Source organism: Podarcis gaigeae, assembly GCF_964106915.1.
Source record: "Podarcis gaigeae genome assembly, chromosome: 3".
NCBI lineage: Eukaryota > Metazoa > Chordata > Lepidosauria > Squamata > Lacertidae > Podarcis > Podarcis gaigeae.
In genome coordinates, this window is record NC_139680.1 from 57,015,325 (window position 1) to 57,032,686 (window position 17,362).

At 43.1% G+C, this 17,362-nt stretch overlaps 1 protein-coding gene across 1 annotated transcript in view; it reads left to right on the forward strand.

Moving 5' to 3' along the window:
* Positions 1-13,199: 13,199 nt before the first annotated feature.
* The window catches only part of RSPO3 (R-spondin 3), a 63,334-nt gene continuing 59,171 nt past the window's right edge, over positions 13,200-17,362 (forward strand). Inside the window, exon 1 of the mRNA XM_083731493.1 lies at positions 13,200-14,322. Within this exon, the coding sequence (XP_083587619.1) occupies positions 14,226-14,322 (97 nt within the window). The 5' untranslated portion in view covers positions 13,200-14,225. The remainder of the gene's footprint in view (positions 14,323-17,362) is intronic.

A 17,362-nucleotide genomic window follows, 5' to 3' on the forward strand; every position in this document is an offset into this window, starting at 1 on the left:
CCCATTTTGAAAACAATACCTCCCCATATTTATTTAGTTTATGAAATTTCTTTCTTCCTCGTTCTTAGTGGGGGAAAACCTGTTGCTTAGTTAAAACTTAAAACCAATTCTTCTTTTTTTCAGACTTAAAACCAATCCTTTTTTTTTTCAAAGACTATTTAATCTTGTGACAATGACACACAACTTTAAATAATGCCTTTTTTGAGTGCTATGTGTTCTTGTCCAATTCGAACATGTACAAATATGTACAAACAAAAGCTACTTATTAATAGGCAGGGATAAAATAGATAAACAGGAAGCACATGGAATGTTTTTAAAAAGGCCCAAGAGCTCAAATGCATGAAACATAAATAAACTTTCTTAGATTTGACTCCCTCTAGAGTATTTTTAAGGGAAAAGCTTCATAGCAGGCTTCATTTTCATTACAGAAAGCAGCGTTCCCACAAAAATGCCCCGATTTTGACTTTCTGACACACTTTTATTTTTACTCAGTATCTTTCCACTTCTGCATAAATGATTCAGGGACACAAATTATAACAACGATTGCTTTCAAGAAAGAATAGAAATAAAATATATGTAAAGACATTGGTAAATACTCAAATTAGTCCTGCAGAAAATCAAAGCCACAATCCAACACAAAGTTAATCACACTGTAGTCCATAGGAATCAGTTATTTTCATCTATCTCTGGCCTAGACTTAGGACTTTAGCAACACTGTGCATATACACATTGATATATCACACAAGCTAGCTCTGTCATCACTTATGCTGTTTTTTGGGACTATCTGTTGCATTACTTTTTTCTACATGAACTTTTCAAGCGTAAGGAGTCAACTGACTAGGAGATTAAAAAAAAAAGGTAAAGGACCCCTGACAGTTAAGTCCAGTCATGAACGACTTTGGGGTTGTGGCGCTCATCTCGCTTTACTGGCCGAGGGAGCCGGCATTTGTCCGCAGACAGTTTTCTGGGTCATGTGGCCAGCATGACTAAGCCACTTCTGGCGAAACCAGAGCATTCCTAGCATGGGGTGTGGAATCCATCGTGCACATGTTTAGCAAATGCCCTGCCAGGGAATTGGCTAAATGCCTAATGACTGATTTCTGATTGATTGAATGAGTGTGTATGACTTAGATGGCCACCTGCCTATTCCCACATTACAAAAATAACTGCTATTGGGATAGTACAGTACCCTGTCCTTCTCCATGCAGGTAAAAGTAATATGAGAATAAGCTTTTATTCTGCGGAGCCAATGTGGCAATAGTACCAAGTCCCCAGGGATGCCAACAGGATTTCTTGGGCTCAGTATGTTGTATGTGGGTTCCCGGGGCCCGTCTCTGCATCTATTGACAAGAACAGCTTATGTACATACTAACTTAGCCTACCTAACAACCTCACAGTATTGTTGCTGCTGGTATTAATTAATATTGCAGCATTATTACTTTGATTTCTTACCCCCTCTTCACCGTATGGTCCCACAGCAGGTTACGACATTGTAGAATTCATTATTAAAACAAATTTTAAAACAAATTGCACTTAGCAATAATAGGGTGGGTCCTATTGCAAAGATAAAAGCAGGGGAAGGGGAGGATAATGTATACAACCTTGAGCTCCTGAGTGGAAATGCAACATTCATATATATCTCATGTCTTCACAGCAGCCCCCTTGCTTTAACTGCAATATTTCAAAGTCCTGATATTGATAGCAAAATCCACTCCCCCCACTTTTTTCCAAACAAGCAAAAAACAAAACCCTCTTATATACAATTTCACAACTTTGGCATCTGAAGTACCAACTCTCAGCCTAGCCTACCTCACAGGGCTCTTATGAAGATAAAAGGATGAAGGGAAAGATGAGAAGCTCCTGGGATAAAATCACGACACAAATCTACAACAACAGATAAATATGTGCAATTTCACAACTCTCAGGAAAACACATACACAAAGCATTTTTTTCTATTTTTGAGAAACAAAAAGTATAATTGTCTTAAAATAGGGAATCTTTTCTGGTAGGAGGGTCAGATCTTTACCCCCACCCCCCACACCTGTCAGGCTGTCTATCTGCCAATCACCAGATGTCTGCCAGTCACCAGGACTAAACTTTATTATGTGGAGATCTTTACAAGAACGTCCAAGTGAAGCACGTTTACCACTTATACATGCTGTAAAATGCTATGGTTGTCATTCTTCTGAATCAATGACAGCTAACAAACTTGTGTGTTGAAAAGGCCCAAAGCTATTTCTCTGATCTCCAATGGCCCCTTCAAAAACCGTTTTCAAGCTGTAAGAAACAGAGATGCTACCTTTAAAATTACATTTCTTGGAGCGGGGATTGCATGTAATCTGTCTTTGCAAATGTACGAGTTGTTACTTCTGGATGGTATAAATGTTATTAAGAAGCTGGCTGTTCCAGGACTAGTCTGGAAAAGAAGGGTTCTTGACACTACTGATGTTGGCTGCTGCTGTTCAAGCTGAATCTTATGTTTATCAGGGGTTTTCCCTGCACATACTACAATATTTCTATAGTTCTGACTTCATTACTAGAGCAAACTCTGCTTTCTGTGTTTGTCATAGAGATCAGTGTACAAATTACAACATGTGCTAAACAATGTGCATGCTATTTCACTGGATAGTTTAAGAGTTGTGTGATGTCCACTAATGCTACCAGACCAACCCTAGTCTGAAGTTGCTTGTCTTTTCTGTTTATTTAAATGACACTGTTGTTTGAATTGATTGGGGGGGGGTCTTCTTAAGTCTTGAGTCATGAATTCTCAGACTGGGATGCTTTGCTGACCTGCTCTTAGCACCTCATTAATTACCAACTGAAGCAAAGTCAAACTGTTTTGCAATTCTGGTGCCTTCCCGTGATCAGATCACAATCCTGTGTCGGAATGTTAAAAAGGTTGATTATCTGCCATATGTCCTATTTGGTTCCATGAAACACAATTGGCATTTTAATCCCTGTAAATATAAATACTCGGGGCATTGGCACCCGTTATCAGTCAAGGCAGGCCCTTGGTGCTTTTTTGTGCAAATAACTCTATTTTGAATGCAATATCACATGATGTTTTCACCATTCCTGACAAATGGGTGCACAGCCACTCAAAGATAGGGATATGAATAAATAGCCCTGATGATGGGTGCTTTGCTCTGGAGATAACCTTAGTGCTCAAGACAGCACTAACCCACCCAAACATGGTTTGAATAAATGCACGCCTTGTGGAAACTGGGAGAAACTGGAGACTGTTCACAGTCTCCAAAGAATAAAAAATAAATACAACTTTAAAGAAGAAACAGATCTCAATTAGTGCAGGCATGGAAGAGTGAAGAGTTGTGAGTCTTATAATTAATTACATCACAAACACCATCCAGGAGTTGGCTGTTGCACTCATCGAAGCAAAAACAACAACAAACACTTCATGCAGCAGTTGTTTCATTTGTTTACTTATTTGATACAGTGACAGAGTGATTAAAACGTATAAAAAAACATAAAATTGCATTAAAATTCCATAAAATAAAATTCACGCATTACAGAGTAATCAGTAGTTTATGCAGCCAAATATCCCACCCTCTATACAACAAGGATGGGAAGCTGTGGCCATATTTCTAGACTACATCACCCATCATTCTGACCATTGGCCATGTTAGCTGAGTCTGATGGAAGGTGGAGTACAACAACTTCTGGATGGCCACAGGTTCCCCCATCCTTGCCTGACAAGATTATATTAGTGGGGGAAGGAATCACCTATTTATTTCCCTAGCAAAAGTTTTCCAATTCAGCACTTCCAACTTCACAAATTGAATAATATTATATACCTTCATTATAAGGGGGCTTTTTACTTTAGGGGGGAAGGTAGGTAAGGGGGAGAACATGGTTATGCATGGTCTGGAGAAAGTATACAGAGGTAGGGCCAAATTCCCTCTCTCATAACATCAAAATCTGGAACCATCCAATGAAGCTGAATTCAGAATGGACAAAAGAAAGCACTTCTTCACACAGCACATAGTTAAACTGCGGAATTTGTTCCCACAATTTGTAGTAATGGCCATCAGCTTCATTGGCATTAAAAAGGGATTAGGCAAAGACCATGGAGGATGAGGCTAACAGTAGTGACTAGTTACGATGGGCTATGTTTTGCCTCCAGAAAAGCAATGACAAACCTAGACAGCATCTTAAAAAGCAGAAACATCACCTTGCCAACAAACAGACGACAGAGGACAAGATGTTTGGACAGTGTTCCCGAAGCTACCAGCATGAGTTTGACCAAACTGCAGGAGGCAGTGGAAGACAGGAGTGCCTGGCATGCTCTGGTCCATGGGGTCATGAAGAGTCGGACACGACTAAATGACTAAACAACAACAACACCAACAACAACAACAACAACAACATGTTTTGCCTCCACTGTCATATGTTGGACTAGATAGGCCTTTTGTCTGATCCAGCAGGGCTCTTCTCATGTTCTTAAATTCCTAATTTTCATACTATGACTGCATTATGTTTTAACGTTAAATATAAAATATATTATCTGTCAGCCAGTCAAAGGCTTATTATTTGTAGCTGCGGAAGGATACACACGGCCCATTTTTTACCACTTATTCGGACTATGATATCGTACCGTAATAAGCCTGTTTGCAATGTTAAATTAACATCTTTTGCAATTTATCTTCAGCATAGCAGAAGATTAATTTCAAAAGCTGAATGTCAGAAACAAAAGATCTATGTCCAAAAACATGTGGGAATTGCAACAGGATAAGGAATATGGGAAAGAACGGTTTGATATAGATTTAAATCATCATACCTATGGCATCTCAGAGTTCAAAGACTGTTATTAGCCATAATAACTAAATGAAACCTGTTCAGAGATGGAATGCCTCTGAACACCAGATGTTGGGGACAACAGCAGAAGAGAGAATTGGTGCCTTCATGCCTTGCTTGTAAGCTTTCCAAAAACATCTGGCTGGCAATTGTTAGAATAGTAGACTAGATGGACTTTCAGTCATATATATTGAGGCTCTTCTTATGTTCTCATTGTCCTACAATATTTCTGGCTTTTCAGAATACTGAGCTTTCACTAGCATTATCTCAGAAGCCCTGTGCATTTTGTCACTTGGGATGGGGGATTCTTAAGTATTGTGTGGTTGAGTACATTTAAATTTGTTTTCTCTCCTGCTCATTCTTGCCTCGTGAGAACATCTTATAGGCAAAATCTTGGTGATGTCCAGCCATATTGAATTCAATGGCAGTATCCCCATTGGCTTAAGTCCAGGGTTGGTTTTTTGTCATAATCTGTGTCTTGTCTAGTTAAGATTCGGGGAGCTTTTGTCAAGAGAATGTTATTGCCTGCCCTGTATACAGGGAAGAACAAAAGGAGTTTTACGTTTGAAATATGAGTTGGAGACAGGCTTGCCCCTCTGCTCATGGAGGGAAAGGATCCAGAAAAGGCTCCCTGCTGAATGAATGTCACATAGTGCTGATTTTTCCCAGTTTTCCCCTTCAGCAGCCAACCCTAGGAAGCTTTTCAGGGGAAACAGGGGTAAAGGATAAATCGGTCAATATCACAACCCCTCCTCCTTCATCCAGTGTAATCAGAACTCCACGGAGTGCAAGTCTTGGTCAAACCCTTCACTTTTCTCTCTCTATATTATATTTGTACTCATCTGTCAACCTGCTGATGATTAAGTGTGCATGCTCAAGTAGAGTGAGCAGGCAAGAAGGTAGGCAGCCTAAGCTTCTCCTGCTAGCTTCTCCTGCCATCGTGCCCACCACTTACAAGGGCAAGCAGAATGAAGAAAGTCCTTCTGCCCTTCATCCATCCTCCCCCCTGCTGCCAACAACAAGAGAAGGAAACCTACATTTTAGAATGCAGGGTTAGTTCTCACAGTAATGGCAAGAAGGTGGACAAAGGGGAGAAATACATTCACTGCTTTATTTCCTCCCCCTCTCCACCACCAGTGAAGGCAGTGACAGTGGGAGTATGGAGATGGGTAAGCTGAGAATGGAGAGGGGGCATTTGGGGGAACTGTGAAGGGGTGAGTTGTGATGAGATGGGAAGGGGAATTGAGGATGGGCAATCAACACGAACAGAAGCAGTAGCCCCTAGTATATTAAAGATATACTAATAGATACTTCTATACTGAATATATTGTATGCTGCCATATCTTTTTTTGGATGAATTGACAGTATAGAAATACTCCTATAGATAAATAAATGAATATGGTAGACTGTGTAATACATTCTCAAGTTGCCAAGCATCTCTTCTCCCTTACATCAGCCAGCTTGTAACAGGTAAGACAATTGCATCGCTCATTAGCAAGACCCAAAAGTGAATGGAGCCAGTGTTTTCATGGCTTTAGGATAAGATAATAAGGAATAATCCAATTACTTTTAATTAATATATTTTCTAACTTCATGGAAAAAAATTAATCCATTGTCGTAATTACTACTAGGATTATGCCATGTGCTCTTTCTGGTAACAACTAAAATATTATTCTGCTGAAAACTGTAGGCAAGTGAGTTATTGAAAATATTTAGGAGTACTCTCATTTTCCTACTCATACTGAAATACTGCCCCTCAATAAGGCCAAATTTAGATTCACAAATGTTTAGGGATAGGCATACCCCTGCGTCCCCCAAGAAAAAAAAAGCACTGCTAGGGTCCATCTCAAATTCTTGTTTTGTACTGATACTAGTTCATTGATTCCAGCTTCTAAGTGCTTTTGAAAATCTTTTCATGACAACATTAACATCATGTTGCATGTTATGGAAAATAAGAGACATAGTTTCGGAGGAGGAGGAGAAGGCAGATATGGAAATAGTGTAGCCTTATCAGTAGTACTACTAAGAACAATAAGTTTCTAAATCACAATTAACATTGTGTTTGTATCTCACAACTGCGGCCACAGGTTCTGGATGATGATTTTATGTTAGACATATGCCCATATCAAACTTTACCAAAATTATATATAATATGCACAAAGCCATTACTTAATTGATTGTCATTTGGAAAATAATGAAAAGTTAATGGGATAGGTTGTTACTGATAATAATTTACTTAAAATCTTATAGATGAACTAAAGCATATTAAAGTCCCATGAATTTCTATGGGATAGTTAAACATGTGCATAATTCTTTTCTAGTAAGATCAGTGGGTCTTAAAATGTTAATGTTGGGTGTATCATGCCCAATATGTTTTCCTGTGCACGGGAGAAACATTTTATAGGTACTTCTAGCACATGCTGACCAATCCAGTTGTGCACAGTTAAGGACTACTGAAATCAACATGTATGCCTAGCTTTAAATTGGATCACAGCTAAGAAATGTTTATGACAATGGATGTTTTCAACTATGTGCATTGAACACAAGCCAAGATCCATTACATATCAAGAATATGTAAAATATTTTGCTTTTCTAAAGCAATGTAAATTTCCACCAGTCAATTCTCGTTTAGTACAGTCCCATTCCATGTCTACGTGAAACGATCTATATCTAATTTTACTGACAAAGATGCCTTTAGCTCTCTATATGTTTGCTTCACAATACTCTGGCTCCTGAAGGCTTCTTTAAATCCTTCATCTCAGAGTCTACAGTCTCCCCACCATCAGCTGCTATGGGTACCAGGGTTTGTGGCAGAACTCTTCCACCAAGATATGCATCCTGTATTTACACTGTCAATGTCAACTTTGCCGGTGGTGTAGTAACATGTTAGCAGACATAAAAATAAAATCCTATGCCTACATTACTGTAAAAAAAACAACAACAACCCACCACACACAGTCTTTCATAATGACAGAACTGGATTTCAGAAATATTGTATGTTCATTTTACCATCATATAAGACAATTAATTAATATACTTGGCCAGGCCTTAAAAGCTAATAAAGTGCAGAACATCTGATTTTGAACAGAACTTCCTTTATTAATCTCCCAGTGTAAAAGAATTCTCCTAAATCAATCAATCAATCAATCAATCAATTATAAATCAATCTCAAAACCTAGTCTTTATTTTGGATTCTTCTATAATCAGCTAATTAAATTCTGATAAAACCCTGTTCATTATTATAGCTGCTTCTATCAGCAGTTGATCTTTTTATAGTTAGAAACAAAGGGCAAGAAAATGAATTTGTTCAGCACCTATAGCTAAAATGGCGTAAGCCTCAATACCAAATTTTACATTTCACTCACTGTCAAAATAGGCACCAGCATGATTTTCTGTTATTTTCTTCTGCAATGCTGGCTTGCTTTATTTATTTATTTATTTATTTATTTATTTATAGCCCACCCTTCATTAGGGCAGGTGACAACTATTTTAAATAGAACATTAAAAACAAATTTTAAACTTAGAATTACAAAAAACCACAAAAATTCTCAATATCAATTCTCAATATCAATATGCAACATGCCTTCCCAATTACCCCCAATGAACTAGGGAATTATTTTGTTTTATTTATTATATTTATATGCCACTTACTACAAAAAGATTTATCTGGGGGCAAATTAACTTTAAAAAAACCCCACCCCACCATACTGTACCAAATTTGAAATACATCAGAAAATATTAACTATGAACTATGAATATTTTAAGATAGTGTTCAAGTTTTATTTTGCTTCTCGTTTTGGAAGAGCTTAGCAAATATTACTGCATTTCCCCTCCAATATAATATCAGAAAGCGGGACGGGACCAAGAATCTAGATAAAACCAAATGCATCAATTAAAATGGTTTTAAACAAAGTGTGTATTCTCCCTGAGATGGTGCAGTGAATACAGGGTATAACCCAGGCTGACGCTGAGAAGCCTTTTATGCGATCTGCCTAATAACTGGGAGCTGTGCATTAACAGCAATATAATGAATCTATGCAATGTGTCTGCATTGTGAAGCACTCTGGTGAAGGTTAGTCTGGAATACCTCGTCCCTGGAGAGAATGTACTGTTTATGTAATGTTTTCCTTATGTTTCCTCAACATTCCCACCCGCTTTTAAAAAACATACTTTTAATGTTAACACTTCTCCAGCAGAGCTGTCCAACTTTGCTGTGGGTTAGTATTGAATGTATATTCCTTTAGTTTCTTCCTGTGATTGTTTATTAACACCATTCCTTCCTCTGGTTACAGCAGACATTTCAAAAGGCAAAAGAGAAAACTGCACACACACACACACACACACACACACACACACACCCATCCCCAAATAATGCAGACTCTGTCTGTGTATGGGTGTATTTCTGAAGTTGAAGGCTGAATTGTCTTTCATTTTTATGTCTGTGGGGCAGTTCTCATCCCATCTAGCTCAAGTATCCTGGATTTAAAAGATTTTCCCTGGATCCCTTTTCAAAGGGAACCTCCCATAGATCTTTAAATCCCCCATATTTTCTGATTCAGATATTTAACAATGCAGTGAGAAGGGGAAAACTACTCTGAAGAAGTATTTTTCAAAGGAAAGCTGCTTTATGATTTCTGGTACAATACAAGTGGTTGTAGGTATTTTCCTTCTCTTAAAATGTAGCTGTATGTTGATAATAGGTAAGAGAAAGTAGATAATGTCTCCCTCCCACAATTCCATTTTCTTACAAAAACATTCCTGTATAAATGACAGTCTTCTGCATAAAAAAAGAGGTGAAAATCAGCATGACTTCTAAATAAATATGTTTGGGATTAAGGTGTGTATGTATTGGGTAATCTTTAGGCTGAAGAAATGCAAATATCAATTATTTGCAAAGCAATCGCCTGCTGACTGTTCTGATCCTGTTGTGTTTTACAAGACTGAATCTCAGTGATGGCATGAATTTTTAATGGGCAGAAACTCTCTCCCAGATTTCTGGCACTGTTTCTGATTCACAAGGACCTGCATTTCTTTTCTTTTCTTTTTTCTAGGAAAACAATGTTTCAGTGTATCGGGTACGGTAATAAAATCACTGGAAATTCTGTAGGAAAAAGATAAAACAGACAAGGAATATGATAATTTTTAATTTAAAATTCAGTATTCTTGGAAATGAAATGAATTAGATGGGGGCTAACTAAACACATTTTTTGACAGTGCAGTTGACTGCAAAGGCACTGCAATGTAGCCTGTGCATTTGTGCCTTGATGCCATTAAAAGATGTACGCACATTTACATGGGAATTTCTTACATACTGAGCACATTTCCATGGGAACATTCTGCATACATTTATTTGGGAAAGGGAACAAGTCCCAGTGAACTCTGTGGGTCTTGCTGGTAAGTAAATATACATAGGATCAGGTTGCTAAGACTGTGCTCAGAACACCATATATTCCAAACATTTCATTTGATTTCAGCAGTACTACTTCTGAGTAAGTTGCTTAAGCCATAGTTAATGATCAAAGTTCATCGGCTTCATAGAAGACTTTGCATGCTATGTTGTGTGCAGTGGAGTACAGTATAGGAGATTTTATTTTGAAGGGGTGCAGTGTGTTGAAACCCAAGTTCAAACTCTAATCTCATGGTGAAGTCACTGTCTTTCAGTCCAATCTCCAATGTGGGGCTCCTGTAAGGAATTATGAATTATTTTGTACACTTGAAAACACTATACGTGTGTGTGTGTGTGTGTGTGTGTGTGTGTTTAGAAATTCCTGCAATGAAAACCTCAGTAGGAGACCGCAGGATATTTAGGTTGACAGTAGGGCAAACATAACAGTTAATAACACAAAAAGTGTATAGGGTGGGGGAAGATCTGAATGATACTTTTCAATCAGGAACGGTGCCACAATACTGTTCTAGAACCCTAATATCACACAGCAGTAAGCTAGTTTTTTATAGTTTCACGGTACACTTTCTCACACACAATTTTAAAAGAGAAAAATGCAGAGAAGAGAAATTATGTGTGGTGGAAGCCCTGTAAGTATGCAATCCGTTATAGTTTTAAGATGATGATCAGGAAGCTGTAGCACTGCACTCCTGGAAGGACTACTGCATTTTTAAACCCTCTTCCCTCATAACCATAAGTTTTGATTAGCACTTCATTCACGTTTGAATAATTGTATTGTTTTTATACTTTCAGAGGAAAGGTGGCCATTGCCTCTTTCTCATACTTCGTTCCGGTGCAACCTGAAATCCTTTTGTACTAGGTACAACCAAAGCTACCAGTAAGTAGCCTAGCTTGGAATGTGTCCTTGACGTGTGATAATACCTCTCACATGCCAGGATGGAGAGCAATGAGTGCAGGTGTAGAAATCTTTTGCACAGCTGGAATTTAGCCTCACAGCCTCTGCACGGCCCAATTTTTTCTTCTGGCCCCATTCAGCAGTCACATGTGGCCCCCCCAGGAGGTTATGAAAAGTTATCCTCTGTTGGAAAAAGATACCCAAATCCTGCTGTGACATATTGCAAACATAAGTTCCCCCTGGTCCTGTACCAATATACTTGGTGACGCATTAGTAGATGAACACATGATCTGCATATGGAAAGTCCGGGTAAGGCTAGGGTCAACTCCCTACCTGAAACCCTGAAGTGCTGCTGCCAGTCAGCATGCAGATAACACCGAACTAGAGGACCAGTAGTCTGATTCAGGGCACTTCCAGATGACCTGTTTAATGAGCATTCATTCTGACTTGTTTGCCAAGACATTAGATGGTGTGGGCTCCTGGATGTGCTCCTGGACTTAGTCCTGAGCCTGGATGCCCAGGTCTCTGCAGAGGCCAGGAGTGCATTTGCACAGTTATTGATTGATTGATTGATTGATTGATTGAATTTATATACCACCCTATACTCGGAGGTCTCAGGGTGTAAATGAGTACCTTGGGTCAGGGACTCAAGGTTTAGGAAGCATATATAAAAACAACAATTGCGTTTAACAATATTCAAACAGCCTCTTCTCAAAGCTACTGCACCAGCTGCACCCATTTCTGGAAATGTCTGATTTGACCATAGTGACACAAATCATTCCGTTTGGATTACTGTAATGTGCTCTGTGTGGGGCTGCCTTTGAAAAGTGCTCAGAAGCTTCAACTGGCCCAAAGAGCCGCAGCCAGACAGTTGACCAGGGCTAGTTATGGGGAGCATATGATGCTTTTGTTCCAACAGCTCCACTGGCTACCGATCTGTTTCCAGGCACAATTCAAACTGCTGGTTATGACCTATTAAGCCCTATATGGCTTAGGTTCAAGATGAAAGACTGTATTCTCTCATTTGAACCTGTTTGGGCTCTGAGATCTTCATGGGAGGCCCTTCTCTGAGTTCTGCCACTCTCACAGGCATGCTTGGTACAGACACAGGAGAGGACCTTTTCGGTGGCTGCTCCCAGACTTTGGAACTTCCCCACCCTGATAAGAAGTTAGACTAGCCTCTTCCTTGTTCTCCTTCTGCCAGCAGATGGATACCTTTTTATTCCAAAAGTCCTTTAGGAACTGACTCTTTTAAAGGAAAGGTCTACTGTGATGTTTTTATCATTATTATATCATTTTTTAATAAACCTTATTATTGTCTATTATTATAAATAGATTATATTAGTGTTTAACTATTTTTAATGACTGTCTCTTCTATATTTTTAGCCTTTTCTATTTTATCTGTGTTTTTTGTCTTATCTGTAAGCCACATTGAGTCCTTTGTCTAGGGGGAAAAGTGGGATGATAATAAAGATATTTAATGAGCATTCACTCTGATTTGCTAATGGGAAGACTAGAAGACAGTGCATCAAAGCAGATATTACCCCACACTTTTCCCAACCCAGTTTTTCCCACTTATTGGAGAAAGTCCAATCTTGGGGGGGGGGGGGCAGGTTACGCAAGCCCTCCCTATCGATTCTAACTTTGCAACATGAATCTGTCTATACTGTATGTGATTAAATCCCTCAAAAAAGTGGCCGCCTGGGAGGGAGCGCCCTCAGTACAACGCAGCTTCTTATCTCTAATCATCAAAAAGGGGGGCTGACCGACTTCTGTGAAATCTGAAATCTAGCTGCACTCGCTGTTTTGTCCTTGTTAGTTGGCCCCAAGAAATGTTTCATGAGGACACGCTCAGGCATCATGCAGACTAACTCCCCATCCCCACCCCCACCGCCGATACTGACAGAGAAAAGCGTGTGGCTCCTCGAATTGTGCGGGAAGCGAAGGCGACGGCGAGCGACGCCCCAGCATCAGCAAGAAGCGAGACTTCTGGGCGCGCTCTCGCACCCCCGCGCGCGCGCACGCTTCCCCGCTCCCGTCGCGCGCCGCGTCCCTCCCTCGGCCGCTAGAGCCAAAGCCGCCCGCCAGCGATTGGAAGTTCCTCGCCCAGGCGGCTGCGCGTCCGATTGGAGTTTTGCTTTCCACACTTCGACGCGGGCTTCAAAAATACCCCTGGACTCCCGGAGAGGGAGGAGTAAGTGGGAAGCGCTCTCTCTCTCTCGCTCGCAGGCAGAGTCCGCGAAGGCAGCGGAAAGAAGCTTTGCTCCGACTCGGGCTGTCGCCCAGCTGTGAGGGACGGTCTGAGGGGGCTGCTGCTGCTGCCGTCGTTCGCCCCGCTGCCTTCCGAAGCCCTCGCCCGCTGGGAACGGAGCCGCTTCTCGCGCTCTGAGGCGCCTCACGCCTAGTGTAGCTGAGGCGGCGCTCCTACTACCCACGCCTTCCCTCAGAAAGATGCTGCTGGGCTTCGAGGCGTCTGAGGCGACAGCTCCCAGCCAGGTCCGAGGAGGGCGCGCTCAGCCCTGAAGCGGAGGGAGAGGGAGAAGCGCTGCCACCGGCTCGCCGGCCCCACAACCACCATCACCACCAGCTGCCCGGGCTCCTTCCCCGCGCCTGCCCTTGCCCTTCTCTATGGGGTTCCTCAGCGAAGGTGAGCAGCGCCCAAGAGGAAGGCACACCTGCCCATGGAGTATCTGACTGGGAGCGCCGACCTGTAGCCGGAGCCGGGTGGGAGCGCCCCGCGCCACGAGCAACCTTTGCCCAACCCTCTTATTGCCCTCTTTCCCCCCACCCCCACCCCCTCGCAACATGGTACCTGCCCTGACATCGACCAGGCGCCTCGCTCCCGGGTTCCCGCCGTTCTCATTCGCCGCCCTTCCGAGGAGGCTGCCCGGAGGCCATCGTCGGGGCGACTTGAAAGTGCAATAATTAAGAGCCCGCGCGCCGCCGCCAGTGACATTTGTTGGCTCGCTTGTTTGTAAACAAGAAGACGCTCGGGAGCCCTTGCCTCCCAGGCAGGTATTTCTGCCGCCCTCCCCCCCTCCCTCCCCACTCCGCCGCCTCCTCTTCCTTCCCCTCCGAAAAGGACGAGAGACGGGAACTTCTTACAGGGTTACTATGCAATTGCGACTGGTTTCTTGGGTCTTTATCACTTTGAACTTGATGGAATACGTCGGCAGCCAGCAGAACCCTTCCAGAGTCCGGCGGCAGGGAAGTAAGTGCGCCCTTTTTCCTGGGTCTCTTCTAAGGCAGGGCTGGGAAGGGGCTGGGGCTCACCTGTTGAGGATCTCTCGCTTCTCTCGTGGTGCCGGGGATGTCAAGCTGAAGGGGGAAAGGTATTCTGGTGCGGCAGCAGCAGGTCTCGGGCAACCCGACCCTCTGCATATTGGCTCGCTTTAAGCCTCGGTGAACGACGCTGTTCCTTAGCCGCGCAGCGCTAAGAAGTAAGTGCCTCTGGCCTCTTCTCGATGAAGCGCCGCGCGCAGGGCTGCGGAACTCAAGGAGACTTGTCTCCAAGGAACGTGGATAGGATCGCACTGCGCAGTTTTTTGTTTTGTTTTGTTTTGTTTTGTTTTTTTAAAAAAAGCTTGCATAGAGGAGAGGAGAAGAGCAAAGGAGGATCACGCCCTTCTTGGGAAGCTTTTTCCCAACCAACTTAGAAACACATCATTGATTCACACTATCATAAAGATTGAACTATAGCTATTTTTCCTCATGTATTGTACGATGCATTCTACATACATGTGGTTCAGGATTAAGGAGGCATCTCGGTGTCCCTCCCTCGGTAATGCAGCAAAGGGTCGCGCAGGTTCCTTTGGGTGCCTCGTGATTTTTGCCCGGCGGTTTGAATGGGATCTGCCTCCCACATAAGTGGATAGGGGGCAAGTTGATACTGTCTTGGATGAGTGCTACTACGATGTACCTAATAAAAAAGGAAGAGTAACGTTGGCCCTAAGCATCTTTTCTCTTTCTCCCTGGTGGTTGCTCGGCTTTGTAATTTCTCTGAAATTTGGGGGTGAGAGAAGCATCCGGTGTACGCATCTCTGTAGGTAATTACAACATCATATTTTTACAATCAGAAGGCGGCGGAGAGGGCCAATCTGAAAAATAGAAACACCAAAGAGAATGTTATGCATCAAATAATGGTGACAATGTTCTACTAGCGAGCAGGAGTTGGCTAAAGTTAAGCACGTTGCATGCTTGCCTCGAAAGCTAAGTGCCTCTGAGTTAAGTTGGACTTACAGGCCCCATTGATTTCAATAGGCGAGATGAAAGCACCGGACAGGAGCCCAGTTGAAGTTTGTGCTTCGAAAAGTGCCCCTGGATCGTGCCCCTGTTTAATTCACACGGGCATCGTCCTCGGAGGAGTTCGGAGACATCGAAGTGTGGGTGTTGGAAGCGTGGGGCTGTGGGTTGTGTGTGAGTTTCCCACCGAAGGAAGGCCAAAGCGACACTGTTTGAACCTTGGATTCCAGTAGATTGGCCTGGTCAGATAACGCAGGAGACACTGGTGAAGATTGCGGTGAATGGGGCCATTCTTTCCAGATTAGACAACACCTAGGTAGGACTTGCCCGTCAATGAGCCTCAAGGGAGAAGGCAGGGCGAGTGGGTAGAGGGGTTGAATGAGATAAACCCAGATGAGCGGGTGCAAATTTGGTCTCTTCATTTCGTGCAAAGCCTACTAGGAATCTCTTTCCTCCATCGACCTCGATAGGGATCCTCCTCCCTTCCCATATCTCCCCAAAGGCCCTTCCTAGAGAGCTGGGCGAGACGTTTCTGAGCTTCCTTTGGCGCTCTGTACTACTTGGTGAAAGGGGCTGTGTATTTCCCTCTTGCTTGACAGCTCTGCCCTGATAGGAAGAGGCCAACACACACAGCAGCCTGTTTTCATTCCGCCGGCCCCCCCTCCAAAAGTACACAAGGTTATTTCCTAGGTTTTGCCCAGCCTTCCCTTTCCCCACCTTGGCACAAGTATCCCTTGAAAGCTTCCTTTGTGCATCGGCTTCTCGAAAACAAGGTCTGATTCACCGAAAGTGCCCTGGAAATATCGCTTTCGCGAGGGATCTCTCCGCGCACGCTCGTGTCCGCTTCGCCAGAATGAAAGGCTGACGACGGGACGCCCTCTTGTTGCCCCGGGGCCACGGAGCGGCTCGTTTCCTCCAGAGCTTCCCAGAGCCCCTTGAGCCCTGTGAGCTGTTGCGAGATCTGGACGTGGTTTCAGACTTGGCAAGTCGAGTTGGGGAAAGGGTACTGGAAGGCACAGCACACCTTTCAGAAAAGGAGGTGCTGAAGGTTCCTGGTTCAAACAGTGCTAAGCTAGATGGACCGATGCTCTGGTTCAGTATAAGGCAGCTTCCTCCGTAGAAGGGGAGACCTTCTTTCTCTCTTTCTCAGACAATAAGCATCTGACTAAGGACTGACCCGAGAAAGACGTTTCGGCATTTGGTTTGCTACACAGCTGGACTCCAGTAAATAGACTTATCCAGGAGAAGTAATGAAATCGTTCTCCAAGACCAAACTAGCCCCGATTCCCGCGCTCCTCTCTCATATATGAGGTGGGGCTGTGGGGCGAGCTGTTTCGCACAGACTTTAGGCTCGCACATCATGCAGCGGTGATCTGCACGCTTGTCTCGGTGGGGCACCACAGATCTAACACGGAGGACTGGACTTTCGCTTCTTCTCCGACGCGGTGCTTACGTCGGGCACGCAGATCAGCCCCATTAAGTTCAACTGGGTAGGATAGGGTTGCTGCCTCAGATAGCTGCCCCTCATTGAGTGCAGAGCGATTAAGTGTATGCCACTGTATGCGAAATGTTCATTCATTTCGTATGTCAGGCAGCCGAGCGAGCGCGAGAGTATCTGATATTACTTACTCATGGAAAAGGAAAGCAACGCCCTGAGTTTTTCTTTTTCCTCTTCTTGGCATATGAGGATATGTTGTTGTCTCTTTTAGTTCGAAAGGACTGAGGATAAATTTGTTAGATGGTGATGGTGGCACGTTGTTTGGGCGTCATCTGCTCAGCCCAAGGTGGTTTGCTTTTCCAAAGCCCAAGGATCTCGCCCTCCTTCCCCCTTGCCCTGAATCTTCAGAGTTGTGAAAGGCGCGACCCCTGGCGTCCGCTGCAATAAGAGGGAGAGGGAGGGAGGGAGGGAGGCAAGGAGGGAGCGCTCTTTGCAGGTGCGGGCTCTTTTCATAGGGAGCTTGTCCCAAAGCTACGGAAAATTCAGGGATGCAGGGGTGTGGTGTGGCCGG